This window comes from Phyllostomus discolor, chromosome 1, assembly GCF_004126475.2.
Source record: "Phyllostomus discolor isolate MPI-MPIP mPhyDis1 chromosome 1, mPhyDis1.pri.v3, whole genome shotgun sequence".
Taxonomy (NCBI): domain Eukaryota; kingdom Metazoa; phylum Chordata; class Mammalia; order Chiroptera; family Phyllostomidae; genus Phyllostomus; species Phyllostomus discolor.
Window position 1 is genome coordinate 184,586,924 of NC_040903.2, and position 14,520 is coordinate 184,601,443.

Genomic DNA, 14,520 nt, shown 5'->3' on the forward strand with positions numbered 1-14,520 from the left:
CATCCCGGGAAGTCCACAGTTCCCAGTGTGGATTGCCCTTGTTATTGTCACAGGCTTGAGTTGGGCAGAGGAGACAGGCAACCAGGAGATTTGGATGTCTCGCAGGCAGAATGAGGACTCAGGCTTTGTCAAAGCTGAGGGGTGAGGGGCGATTACCCCCTTTTTCCACAGCCCCCCAAGTCCTTCCCTGGGGCCTCCACGTGATCATGCCTATCTTAGATGATTCCCCCGGGGGAATCTTACCCGTCATTGGCTAACTGATCAAGCACTGGGGGGCCAAGCAAGGAGCAGAAGCAGTGCTCCTGCCAAAGAAATAAGCTTATTTTCTTAGTGTTTCCTGGTCTGGAGGTCTCTCACTCAGCCTTAGCCATGGGAGGGGATGGGGGGGCAGGTTACAGCTTCCTGAGACCAGACAGGGTAGACGCTAACACTGTGTGTGTATTTGTATGTTTTTTGTTTGTTTATGTTTCAGTTTAATAACTGTATGTTCAGTGCTAGTGATTGTGAGGCATAATGCCAGGTGTTATGGAGGGAATGTTTTGGCTGCTCTAGCTAGGGTGTAACTTTCTTAATGCTGACCACAGTTTTGGGGGCAGATTAATGAAGTATCTAATTCATTGCTTAACATTTGGTAGACGCTCAATAAATGCTACCTTTCAGTGGCATTTTGATTATGATTGTGGGTAGGCTCAGAAATGTAGAAAATCACTTAAAGACTTGACTTATATTATACTTGAATGTAATATATAAAATGCATTTAAACCTTTCCTTTTGGCATTGTGAATATTCTTAGTAGTATAAGAACTTTCATGTTTCTTGGGTAGATGATTTTTATATTTTCATGCTATTGAAAACTGTAAAACTTTAGAACTATGGCATGGAAACTGTATTCAGAATTTAAGGGTCATTTGATATAAGGACTTTCCTGGCCAGATCACACTTGTTATAGTACTTAAGCTGGCAAAAGGAGGCCTGAGAAAAATGAGTTAAGTGTTTGATAACTATTTGGTTGGTGAGTTGAATAACTTTGTATACTTAGGGTTTTTTGAAAGCAACCACAGTGATGGAAGATGAAGATCATATGTTACACATTTACGGGAAACCAGTTTATCAGGGCCATCGCAGCACTCTTAAAAAAGGACCGTATCTCAGATTCAATTCTCCATCTCCTAAGTCCAAAGCACAGAGACCAAAAGTAATAGAACGGGTTCAAGGTAAGAAACCTCATTTTTTATGGTATCGATTTAATATGTAAAGTTAAATTTTTGCTTTTTATTTATTAGTGAGAATACAGTTCAAATTATACAATGTTTAAGAATGGAAAGACAATTCCAAGATAGTAGGAAATAATAGACTTGATTCAATATTCTTCCAAATTTTTTTATTTTTTTATTATTTAGAAAGAGAGGGAGAGAGAGAGAGATCTATTTGTTGTTCCCCTTATTTATGCGCTCATTGGCTGATTCTTGTATGTACCCTGACCGGGGGTCAAGCCTCCAACCTTGGCATATCAAGATTACACTCTAACCAACCAACTGAGCTATTCAGCCAGGGCCCTTTATTCAACACTTTTTCTTAGTCCTTGTATCTGTCTTGTCACAGCAGTGGGATAAGTTGTTATTTATATTCAGTGGCTGAAAAACCATGGTCTATAGGTCAGTTGCCTGTTTTGTAAATAAAGTCTTATTAGAACATATCTATGTTCTCTCTATGTATATTGTCTGTGGCTGCTTTCATGCTGTAGTGGCATAGTTGAGCTGTTGCAACTAGACCACATGGTCCATGAGACTAAAATACTTATTATCTGGCCATTTAAGAAAAAGTTTGCCAAACCCTAGTCTATGTGTCACTGTAACCTTGTATAGAGTGAGATCTTTCTGTGAAGAAGAGTTGTATATTTCTCGATAGCTGGATAGTTTATGTTCAAACAATATTGAAAAATATCTGTAATCAATGATTATTACAGGCACTAAAGTAAAGTCAATTAGAACACAAACTGACTTTTATGCAACAAAACCCAAGAAGATAGATTCTAAACTGCAACATTCCGTTGCTACGCTGCCTCCTGGTGATCAGCAGTACTTGTTCAGCCCAAGCAGAGAAATGCCTACTCTTTCAGGTACACTGGAAGGCCATCTAATTCCTATGGCAATTCTTTTAGGTAAGACCCAACAAAATATATGGGTAAATTTAGAATTCATATTAGCAGTAGCAAAACTTACAAAACGGTGTTGACACGATAGTCATCTTTTTCCTTATGTATCATTTTTATTTGTGGGTAGGGCCTTAAATGTCTCTGAAGTGAGTTCCTGCTCTCAGGAAACATTCTTTTGGTGTTTATAATACATTGCTGTAGATGAAGTGAAATTTTAAAAATGTTTAGATGTCATAGACATTCATAAAATTAAAGAATTCAAGAATTTTTAATGTTATTATGTTTATTATCATGCCTTAGGGGAAGGACTTTCAAGTACTTTTCATGTTCCTGTAAACTAGGCTCTGATACATCAAGTCGTGTGGTTGTGTGTCCTGAGCCAGTAGTTGGTTATTTCCTTATGGTAGTTCTTTCAGACTTATCGCTGTAAAAATCGATCAAATTATTTTGCTCTCATTAGTTAGCTTTTTTTTCCTTTAGTGTCATTGCTATTCTTTCTTAATTTTGATGAATGATTTAAATATGAGTATTTTTCAACAGGAGAGAATTTTTTATTTTTGATATTATGGGTTAATGGTATGTCTGTTCAAACGTCCCTTCCAGTAATATAATGGCTAGTATTTATAAAGTTTTTACTGTGTGCCAGGTACAGATCTAAGCACTTTGCATATATTAACTTATTTAATCCACCCTATAAAACACATAGTAATGAACCAGTTTTATAAGTGAAAAAACCAAGGCACAGAGGAGTTAGCTAATTTGTCAAAAGGCTAAATAGCTGGAGTGGAGTCAAGATTCAATCCCAGGCAGTCTGGCTTTATTCAGAGTCTGTGCTTTTAATGAGTACACTGCACTCTCTCTCTTCACTTTGAAATATAGAAAACAAGTGGGACTTTTGAACTGAAAGCTAACAGGTTTTTCACAGCTATGATAATCACCAAAGAGTTGGTCTACGTGCTATTTACTGGTAGTCAAACATGAGTATTTTGTTGTTGGTTTTATTTCTGTCCATTGTTGCTCTGTGAAGATTTGAGAATAAAAATAATGCAATATAAGACAATACATTTTAGTCTTGGGTTTGGAACTTACAGTTATGACCTTTGGCCAATTATATGTTTCTGAACCTCTGCTTTCTTAACTGTAAAGTGTGGATATTAATATGGCATAGGCTTATTTTGAGGTTAAATTCAATAGTGCATATGAAGTGTTTGGTACATGAATACCAAATAAGTGTTAGTGCTGAAAGGATGACATGTTTTGCTGGCAGTGGAGATTCTGGAGGGAACGGTGGTTGCAGATAGTGCTTTCCTTTCATGTGAGGATTCAACCATGAAGACCTAGGTTGTGTACTAGATTTTTCCCCTTATTTCTGAAGTGGTTGACTCATTTTCTCCTCCAAACTTTTTAGGCCAAACCCAAAGTAATAGTGATTCCATGCCACCTGCTGGAGTAATTGTAAATAAGCCACACCCTATAACAGTGACTACCTCTATTCCTCCGTCATCTCAAAGAACAGGAACTGGAGTAAAGAAACCTAACATAGCAGTTGTAGAAATGAAGTCGGAAAAAAAGGATCCTCCTCAGCTTACTGTACAGGTATGCCATGGTGTGCGAACAGAAGGTTTTTAGGAAAAAAAAATACTTGGCTTAACTTTACTACTTAAAATCTATTATATTTGCCTGCTCAGGTGGCTCAGTTGGTTGGAGCATTGACCCATGTACCAGAAGGTTGTGGATTTGATTCCTGGTTGGGGCACATACCTAGGTTGTGGGTGGGTTCTATCCCTGGTCAGAGTACATACAAGAGAAAATCAATCAATGTTACTCTCTGTCTCTCTCTCCTTCCCTCTCTCTTCCCCCACCCCTTCCCTTTCTTCTCCAAAATCAAAGAAGACATACCCTCCAGTGAGGCTTAAAAAAAGCTATTATATTTTTTTATGAAAACTTTGCTTTCATCATGAGTCTTTTGTTCTGTAAAACTCTGGTATTCATGTGATGTCTCTGTCCTCACTTTGTATGCTTTAAGCACCTTTTCTAAGCCAATGACTCATGTCCAGGTGACTTGATGGTGTTCCAAAGGGAACAACTGAACAGTATGTCATAGCTAATTTAGAAAATAGTGTTTGTGACTTATACAATTAATAATTCAATCATTATACAAACATATATATGAAGACTTGAATGGAGAAAGGACTTATATGTGAAGATTAAATATTCAAGTAATCAATTCTTCCTAGTTAATGTATAATTTTAGTACAATTGTAATTTTTTAAAAAATGACCTTATCTTTAACTTGGACTTAAGGATCATTTTGATATTTGAAGGAACAAAGTGTTTAGTTAAGAGTGTTTTGGTACTGGTCCTGTTTAAATAGTATTTCAGAAATCATGTTGGTTATTTAAAAGAGAATGTACCAGTAATATGTGATGGTTAAATCAGTGAGAAATAGTCTTCTTGTGAATGAAAAAATATGTGCTGTAATTGGTCAGCAGTGTGGAAAATAGATCAGTTTTAGACTCTATAACTCCTACCGCATATAGCAAATGTGTTCCAAGTAGGTAATAAGCTAAAGGATAACTATAAAATGTAAAAATATAGAAGAATTAGAAGATAATTGCACAGAGTCTTTATCAAAGTTGAAGCTAAGTCTGAATATGAGAGAAGAAAACTTGGATGTGATACAAAAATAGATTTGAATCTATAAAATCTAAAACAAATATTTTTAAAAATGCTAAATAAAAAGGAAATCAACATATAATGAAAACATATGAAAGGAATATGCTAGAAAGGATTAATTTTTAAATATAAAAGCCTTCATAAATTAATAAGAAAACATAAATGCAATTCCAGAAATACTCAAAGAACATGAATAAGACTGTACAGAAGAAGAAATACAGTTTATAAACAAAACAACTGAATAGTTTAAATCTTGGTAGTTACCCAGATAATACAAATTAAAATAATATGCTTCCTTTTAAAAACTGTTAATAGTTTTTAACAGTCATAATAGATTTTAACAGTTGTCATATCAGTGTGAATTTTTTAAAAAAATCAAAATTGGTGAATATTTGTGTAGCCATCTTAATATTGAAGATGGAAGAAAATATGCAACATTTTTGGCACATTATGCTTTATTATTTCAAGAAAGGTAAAAACACAGCTGAAACACAAAAAACCATTTGTGCATTGTATGGAGAAGGTGCTGTGACTGATCCAACATGTCAAAAGCAGTTTGCAAAGTTTCGTGATTTCTCTCAAGATGGAGATTTCCGTCTGGATCACGCTCCACTGTTGGGTAAATTAGTTGAAGTTGATAGCAATTGAATAGAGACATTAATTGAGAATAATCAATGTTGTATCATGCAGGAGATAGCTGACATACTCAAAATATCCAAATCAATAAAGTTATTAGTGAAAATGAAAAAAATGTGCTATCTTATGGAAAAAACCCATATGGACTTTCGGCCAACCAAGTATATTTTAACTGTGCACAAATGAATGATAAAAAGATAAAGGGAATAGTGAAAATGAAGTTTTCTTAAGATAGTAGGATTTTGTTGTTCCCCCATATTTTCCAAATTTTGTAAATTATCCTTCAATGGATAATAATTAAGAAATTGTTATCCATTGACTTTGCAATAAGAAGTTAAATATATGTCATTGGTATATATAGATTAACACATATTTGGTTCAACGTGGTGAGTGGGAAGCTAGATGTCGTACTCTGTTGCAGGTGTTACCCAGTGTGGATATTGACAGCATTTCAGAGGGAAGCGAGGTCACCAGTCCATTTCCGCCCAGGCCCAGACAAGCATCTACGCCTCCACTGAACACCTGGATACAGGTATTGTTCAGAAACTTATTACAGTTTTAAGTAATGTCTCACTATAGATTTTTTCCATCTAGACAGAAGGTTTTTTTAAAAATTTTATTGTTATTCTATCATTATAGATTTTAACTTTTATTCTCTGCAAAGTCTTTCATTATAATTAGAATTTATTATAATAATTTAGGTTCCAAGGAGAAGATTCAGAATGAATATGGAATTACTAATGAGCTTGAAAAAGAAACTTTAAGATTCTTCTTACATTTATAAGCATTTTGAAAGTGATAATCCCTAGCATAACTTTTTGGTCACTGAAGTCGTAAGACTCTCCTATGTGAAGAAAGAAATTCTGTCTCTTTGGAGAAGAATCTTGATTTAAATGCAAACTAAATATAGTTTTTCTGAGTGTGAATTTTATAATGATGATTGGAGTTTTTGTTTGGGATGTTACTTTGCCATTATACTATTGACACTATACACAATTATGCATTTTCTTCTAGTACTTATTTGTTACTGAGTAATGAAACTATGACTTTACTACACATCAAAATAGTACTGTTAATTTTTCCCACATTTCATGTATTATGAGTAAATTTGGTAATCAAGGATAAAGTCTTAAGGAGAAGGCAGAACACCAACAATTTTTCATAATCAAGAATAGTGATCAAAATAGTAACAGAAGCTTTGATACATAAAACAGACTGACAGCTGCCAGCAAGGCTGAGGAGAGGCAGGATGAAAGATAGTGGAGGGATTAACCAAGGGACATTTGTGCACAGTCCATGGATGCGGACAAGAGTATGGGGATTTGGCTTGTGGAGGGAAGCAAGTGGGGCTGGGTGGAGGTAGGGAAAGGGAGAGAGCAGGAACAACTCTTAACAGCATAAAAAATAAAAATTAAATTAAAAGATAGTAAAATGGAACTGACCCTAAATTATTTGTGCCTAATTTAATTTTTTCATCAGTAATTTTTTTCACCAGAAGTTTATTAAAACATATGATTACAAATAGTAATTTTTGGACTGTTTATTGTTCTGCTCTCAGGAAGAGAGACTATTGTGGTTTTAGGTGGCTAGGTTACATATAGTAAGGCCTAGAGACTAAATTTGTAAGATAACTGTTTTGTTTATCTTTCTAAACTATTTGATTCTCTGCCTGTCCTTCTGTGTTTGTGTGTGTATACTTATATATCTACACAGACAAACACTTTATCTTTTTTTTAAAGAATTTTTTTTAAAGATTTTATTTATTTATTTTTAGAGAGGGAAGGGAGGGAGAAGGAGAGAGTGAGAAACATCAATGTGCGGTTGCTGGGGGCCGTGGCCTGCAACCCAGGCATGTGCCCTGACTGGGAATCAAACCTGCGATGCTTTGGTTCGCAGCCCGTGCTCAATCCACTGAGCTACACCAGCCAGTGCACAAACACTTTATCTTAACTCTAGGAGTGAAATCACAGTGATACCAACCTGACTTATGTTGCATTCTGAGGGACTCCTTGACAGAAAAACTTACAATTTTTTGTAACTATTGAAATGAGAACCTAATGGCTTTTGGACTAACTTGGATTTCATTTAGTAATTAAATAAATTGTGAACCATATATGAAAATTAAAAGTAGGGCCAAGTATCACAGGCTTATGCTGTGGGTAGAAGTATTATAAATAATGTATAAATAAGATATTAAGCACAACCAAAACTTTTCTGAAAATGTTTCCTTAGACTCCAGAATTTACAAAGATAGATGAAGAAGAGGTGAAGTTTCCAGGAACTAACTTTGATGAAGTACTTGATGTTGTACAGGTAACAAATCTTAGAAACCATTTTCTGCCAGTATTTTTCCATGTGAGAGACAGACAGATGCGCATATTCTTAATAATGTGATCAAACTCATTGAAACGCTGTTGACTTACAAGTGTTGCTTAATTCATCTGTGTAAGTTCCCCACCTGTACTTGTTACTCAGCAAATGTTGAACAGATATGCGAATGTAATAGTTTTGGGTTCTTTTATTACCAGGAAGAGGAACAATGTGATGAAATTCCAGAATACTCTGAACCAGTCCTGGAGTTTAATAGAAATGTTCAAGTTGCTCCTACAAAATATACTGGTCCTCCATTTCCGCCAGTTGCTTCTACTTTTCAGCCCACTGCTGATATTCTGGATAAAGTAATTCAGAGAAAAGAAACATTGGAAAATAGTTTAATTCAGTGGTAAGTTTATAGTGGTGTTTATGTTAACAGAATCATGGTAGCAATATAAATGGAAAGTACTGAGTTTTGGCTAAAATCTTTCTTGTCTTTTATTAATTTTTTTCCTTTTCTATAGTCACTGGGAATTATTTGATGTGATGCTTAGTGTTTGACTGTTGGAGGTGTTATTTCTGTCCTTAAATATTTGTACTTAAACTGTTATTATGGCAGAAGAGACTATTGTTAAGTAACAAAGCCTTAAAAAGGTACCTGTTCTTCAATCCAGGGATTTACTCCTAGAAATGTATCCTAAGGAAATAATTACAGTGCTGCCACTAGGCCATAGATGACTTCATAGATTTACCACTTATTACAAACAAAGCACTATTCTGGTTGTTACTTACATAAACTCCTGAACTCTGTTTTCATCCCTGTTTTTACCTGTGAGAAATCTTAAGGAAGTTATGGAATAAACTATACTGAATATTAATACAGTTATCACAATTAGGTTTAGAAATATATTTAATGATGTTGAAAGATGCTAATAATACACTGGTGTATAAATGAGTCATGATACTAATGATTTAAGCATAGTTTATAAGGACTTACTTTAAAATAAATTCGTATAGGGGAAAAAATTGGAAAAACACATTAAAAATTGTTAACTGTATTTATCCTTGAATCTGGGATTATGAGTGAGACTTACTATTTAAAAAAAAATTATATATATTTGCTGGGTTTTCTATAATGAACATCTATTACTTGTATAATAATAATAATAATAATTTTTAATCAGTCTGTTAGCTGCTATAGTGTACAGAAGCAGTCTCCTATTGTATTCCTTTCTTTCCCTTTTGTCTTCCTTTCTCCTTTCTAAAAATGGCCTTGGAAATAAATTTTCTTTCCTTTTCAAGAGGAAAACTACCTACCTTTATTGCAGCTATGGGTTTATTTCTTGAAGAGAGAGCAGCTGGATCTCTTCTCTAGCTCTGCTCTTGTTGGCTTTATATGTGTGCTTTCAGAGTAGAGACCCAACATTTGAGGTTCATGATGTGCTAGGTAATCATTGACCTAAACCTTCCTATGAATTTACTAGGTCTGTACAACTTTTCATTAGACTAATCTGAAAGATTTTAATTTGATTTAGTGAATTGCCTCCCATAGGAAAATCTGTTTTATGTGTTTTATTTTGCTAGGGTATACATTTGATTTTTTTTCTTCTCTCCAGATTCAGCTTTTAGAATTATTGCTTTCACATGTAAATGTTTGTGTTCATGGTTAGAGCTTATTTTTAAGGGTGGTATGTCTAAACTGCATACATTTCAATCAAGTTTAGGAACCCTTAACTTTTATCCCCTAGGGTAGAACAAGAAATAATGTCAAGAATTATCTCTGGGCTCTTTCCAATCCAGCAACAAGCCATAGCTAATATCAGTGTTGCAGCCAGTGAGGCAAGTGAACCATTGACTTCTGACATTGGTAAGTGAAATGGAATCTCTTCAACTTTTTTATTATTAAAAGACAAAACTTTCAGGTCATTGTGGATTTATATATTCTAGAGGTGAGGTATTCCTTGGGTGACGCAAGATAAGCTCTTATTTTCTGTATCACTTCCCTGTTCCTTGTCATGGAGGTTAGTTCTCCCTCAACTCCTATTTCATACTGCAGCATTCAGATGATTATACCACCCTCCATCCCTCCCACTCTCTACCATTTCCCATAGCACTTTGTCTATATCTTTGTTGTAGTAATTATCACATTGTATTGTGATTGGTTTACATACCTGTTTCACTCTCTAGACTATAAATTACTTGAGGTTAAGGATGTTTTTCCTTTAGTACTTAGATCTTAACTAATACTTGATTGTTGGGAACCACCCTGCCTAGTATCAGAAGCTGTTACCCTCCACCAAGGCTAAGGCTGAGGGAATGACCTTGGAACCGTAAGCCACCAAGGAGACAAACTTATCTCCCTGGCAGGAGCCCCGCTTCTGCTCCTTTTACTTCACCTAGCCTGGCCCCTAATGCTTGGTCAGTTAGCCAGTGATGGGTAAGATTCCCCAAGGGGGGAACGATCTAAGACTGGCACAATCACCTGGGAGGCCCCCAAGGAAGGACTTTGGGTGCTACAGCAAAAAGGGGTGATGGACCCTCACCCCTCAGCTTTGACATAGCCTGAGTCCTCATTGTCTGAGAGAAAATCTCCTAATCTCTTGGCTGCCTTACTTCCCTTGCTCCACCTAAGCCTGAAACAATGACAGAGGGTGGTGTAACTCTCTGCTGGAAAGGGTGGGTTCCTCAGGTGATCAGACCTACAAAAGAATATGAAAAATCCTGTGAAACCTGCTTTGTTTAGAATGCTCTCAATTGAATGATAAGGGTCCAAGGAAGAAGTAAGTTTGTTCCTTAAAGTTTTTTACAGCTCTTTGACCCTGACTCAAAATACGCCCTCAGAGTTCCTTGTTATCTATTGTTTGATCCTTATTTCCCGGCAATGAGTAATGAGCTTTACCTGAATTCTTATGCAAATGAACCCAATAAAAAGCCTGCTTGGGCAGGAGAATGAGGCGTTCTGCCTTAGGGACACTCTCCCCTAGGGAGGGTGGCCATTCCGTTCCTACTTCCCCATAGGACCTGGTTGTCTCTGTGTATGTTTTTCTCATGTTTCGATGAGCTATCCGCAGCGTTCCGTGGTCACTGCCAGTCAGTGGTCCCGACACTTGATGAGAGTTTAAGTAGTCATGGATGGATAAACGAGCCTCTCTCTTCATGGAGTCCACATCATTCTCTTCTTCCTGCTCCTCTTCCTCCTCCAACCCCCTTCCCCTTTTCCTCCCGTTCTTCTACAACAGCTTTTTTGAGGTGTAGTTTACTTGCCATAATACCAATTCTAAGTGTACAGTTTGATGACTTTTGATAAGTAAATACATCTATATTGATACATTAGCCACACAACCATGATACTGAAAAACATTTCCATCATCCCCCAAAATTCCCTCATACCACTTTGCAGTTAATTCCTAACCTCCTCATGCCCACTGGGCCCCAACAAACACTCACTGTATTTTTGCTTTCTGTACCATTTTACATATGTGTAATTTTATGGTACATAGCCTATTGTGTTTGTATTATTTTTCATAATGCTTTGATAGTCATGTTGTTGCATGTAATGATATTACACTGTATGGACATAACAATTTGTAATTCATTTACCAGTTGATGGACATTTGTAGTCTTTTAGCTTTTGGCTATTATAAGTTAAGCTACGATATGAATGTTTGTAGTACACCTGTAGAGCTTATGATATCAAGCACCTAAACTAAAAGTTTGAGGATGATTAGCCTGTAAAGTTAGTATCTGAAACCAGAAGGAAGAAAGGTTTGTCTCCATATTTATAAAGCAGCAACCATTTCTCCAAAGTTCCCCCCTAGTCACTGGGTCCTTGTGTGTTGGCCAAGATCCATCACAGGGTTTTTTGTGGCCTATTCTTGGAAATGTGGATTGTTTGCAGATAAAACATTTAGTGTGGGTATAAATCCTTTTTATCACTAAATTCTATGGTAAGAAAGAGGCCATATAAGTAAATTTTCATATGTCTATCTCCTCCCTTTTTTGTTTGCTTAGAAAGAATGTTCCTTATTATCATCTTACTCTCTTTCATGATAAGTAGGTTTTTATTTTCCTTTTTTTATTTTTCCTCCCACTTCCTTCTACACGTATGTTCGCATCTCTGAAATTAAGAATTAAAGTTTGGGTTGCATGCATTTTCCTTGCATACTCACCCTGAAATTCTTTCCTTTTGTAGTGGAGGGAACGAGCGGCGGCGTCCTCCAGCTTTTCGTTGATGCCGGGGTTCCTGTGAACTCAGACATGATCGGCCACTTTGTGAACGAAGCCCTTGCTGAGATTGTTGCCGTCATGCTAGGCAACAGAGAAGCAAAGAGGCAAGATCCGGTTGCTGCAGGCATTTCTGGGGATGCTTCAACACATAGAACATGCCTGCCGGTAGGTGGGACTCTCCTTTCATATCTCAGGGTCCTGGGGAATTTTTGGTACATTTATTAAAGAACAGTAAAATGAACAAATTTTAAATTGGGTATCATAACATCACAGTTTGTGGCAGAGATTGATTCCTTGTTGTTATAATCATAGTAACATTTCCCCAGCATTTTATTTTAAAAATTAAAATTATGAGACAATGAACATGCACCCTTTACCTATAATTACCACTTGATAACATTTTTACACACTTTCTTTATCTGTCTTTGTATATTTCTTTAAAATCATTTGAAAGTTACAGATACCATGACATTTTACTTGCAAAAGAAGCATCATTATCTTCTAAGAACAAGATACTTTCTTACATAACCAAAATACTATTGTTACTGAGGTAAAGGGTATGTTCACCTGCACACCCCAAAGCCCAATCAAAGATGAACAGAGTTTGCAGCAAGAAAGTAAGTTGTTTTTAAGGAAATGGTGCCAACCCTGGAGTCACAGATAAGCTTGTGCTTCAAGACCTGGCTCCCCAATGGCTTCCAGGGGATAGATTATACAGGGGACCAAAAGGTTAGGGTTGTGGTCTCTGTTGATTGGTCAGCACTAGGGTAGGGGGCAGTTGAGCATGGTGTCTGGTCCTGATATCAGTCATAGTGTTACTTTGTCTGGCTTAGCAAGGATGTGGTCACTGGGGTCTTCCTGGAGCTGAAACACAAATGAGGCCTAGATGTCATCTGTAGTTTGACTGAAACTCTGTGTCTGTGGTCGGTCAACAGACCTGAGGCTTTGTTCCTAAGATTATTTGATGCCACCAACCAGAACCTCATTGTCCTTAGGGCTTAACGATTAAGGGACTAGAGGTGTAAAGGACAGAGAGGCAGGTGAGTCAGAGTGCTCTTTGGCTGTACAAGGCCAGTTTTAATCAAAAGGAAAGAAGGAAAAAAGGTCATGTTAAAGAAGTGAAGTTTCTGCTCAGTCACACCATTATCATATGCCCACAATTTGACATTCATATATAATATAGAGTTCATGTTTGAGTTTTCCCAGTTGTTCCAAGTGTATCCTTTCTAGCTTTTTAAAAAAAATTCAGGATAGAGCTAATGATCACAGGTTGCTTTTGGTTATTATGTAAACTGATATTGGTAGTCTTTATATTTTAGACACTTTGGTTATTATTTGTTTAGTGAGCCTTATTATGTAAGTAGAGTTTTTAATCTATTACAATGTGGGGTAGGAAGAAACTTTCCTCTGTCTTCAGAGTTCTTTCTACTGGCCTAATAATCAAATAGGTATGAGCAGATTAACAACAGAAAATAACCAACTTTAATACATAGGTATGTATGGGACCCACATATATGAGAATCAGACCCCACAGGCATGAGAGGTTCAGAGACAGAGAGAATGAGGTATTCGTGACATTCCCGGTAAGACACATTAAAGCTTTAGAAGGTCATCAGCAGGAGAACACATATTGTATAATTAGTAGTCTGTCCTGATGTATAGGTAGGTCAAAAGAGGTAATGATAATCTCTTATTATGGGCAAGGCCCCTAGTTAAGGAAGGGGCAGAAGCAGCTAACATTGCCTTGATCTCAAAACAGTGTTTGTACCACAGAGGCACATCTTGGGGTGACTTGCTCTGAATCCCACAATAGCAACATGAAATTATACAAATAGAAATTTGTAGTTACTTCTGATCCTATAGATCACAAAGACATGATTTTATATAGGTGAAACATTTAAAGTAATTTGAGGCAAAAACATAAATTTACACCAGTCTCTATAGAATTCAAATACGAAGTATAATTGGGTGAAGTGTGATTAGCATGTCAGAGATTTAGCACATAGTCTTGGTCTGTGCTTTATTAGGTCGTTGGTGACTCATGCAGTGCAGATGTTGTCAGGGTTATCGTTTTCTCTGTGCTAATTAACTTTGGTTTGTTTTCTGCCCATATACTGCATATACTTACATGAGGGTGATTCAATGAGGAAATGTAGAAAACTTAGTATAAATAGGCAGTATAAGTAATTATTAAGGGCATGGACGTTGGACTTGGGAAGATCTAAATCTTGGGTGAATAGAAGCACCATTTATCTCATTTTATTAATTAATTTAGGCAAGAGTGTGTACCCCAGTGGCTACCCCGAAGCCAACTCCTCCTCACTCACCTCCACCTCCTAAGGAGCAAGTGTTGGTGAAAACTCCGGATTCTTCTCCCTGTGATTCAGATCATGATGTAGCTTTTCCTGTGAAGGAAATATTTGCTGGAAAAGGTACACACCTTATTTCTGTAATTCAGTTTTAATAGTAGCAACAATTAAATAAAATTCTATGGTTTGTTTTATAAAATGTTT

At 36.4% G+C, this 14,520-nt stretch overlaps 1 protein-coding gene across 11 annotated transcripts in view; it reads left to right on the forward strand.

Annotated features, from left to right (window-relative positions):
- The window catches only part of KIAA0586 (KIAA0586 ortholog), a 93,407-nt gene that overhangs the window by 30,665 nt on the left and 48,222 nt on the right, over window positions 1-14,520 (forward strand). For all 11 annotated transcript variants that reach the window (XR_004899565.1, XM_036010433.1, XM_028505641.2 and 8 more), the window contains 9 exons: window positions 1,040-1,214; window positions 1,967-2,161; window positions 3,564-3,751; window positions 5,889-5,999; window positions 7,700-7,780; window positions 7,996-8,189; window positions 9,529-9,647; window positions 11,973-12,172; window positions 14,283-14,439. Coding sequence is in view for 10 of the 11 variants with exons in the window: in XM_036010433.1 (XP_035866326.1) it covers window positions 1,040-1,214; window positions 1,967-2,161; window positions 3,564-3,751; window positions 5,889-5,999; window positions 7,700-7,780; window positions 7,996-8,189; window positions 9,529-9,647; window positions 11,973-12,172; window positions 14,283-14,439 (1,420 nt within the window). In the remaining variant the exon portion in view is untranslated. The remainder of the gene's footprint in view (window positions 1-1,039; window positions 1,215-1,966; window positions 2,162-3,563; window positions 3,752-5,888; window positions 6,000-7,699; window positions 7,781-7,995; window positions 8,190-9,528; window positions 9,648-11,972; window positions 12,173-14,282; window positions 14,440-14,520) is intronic.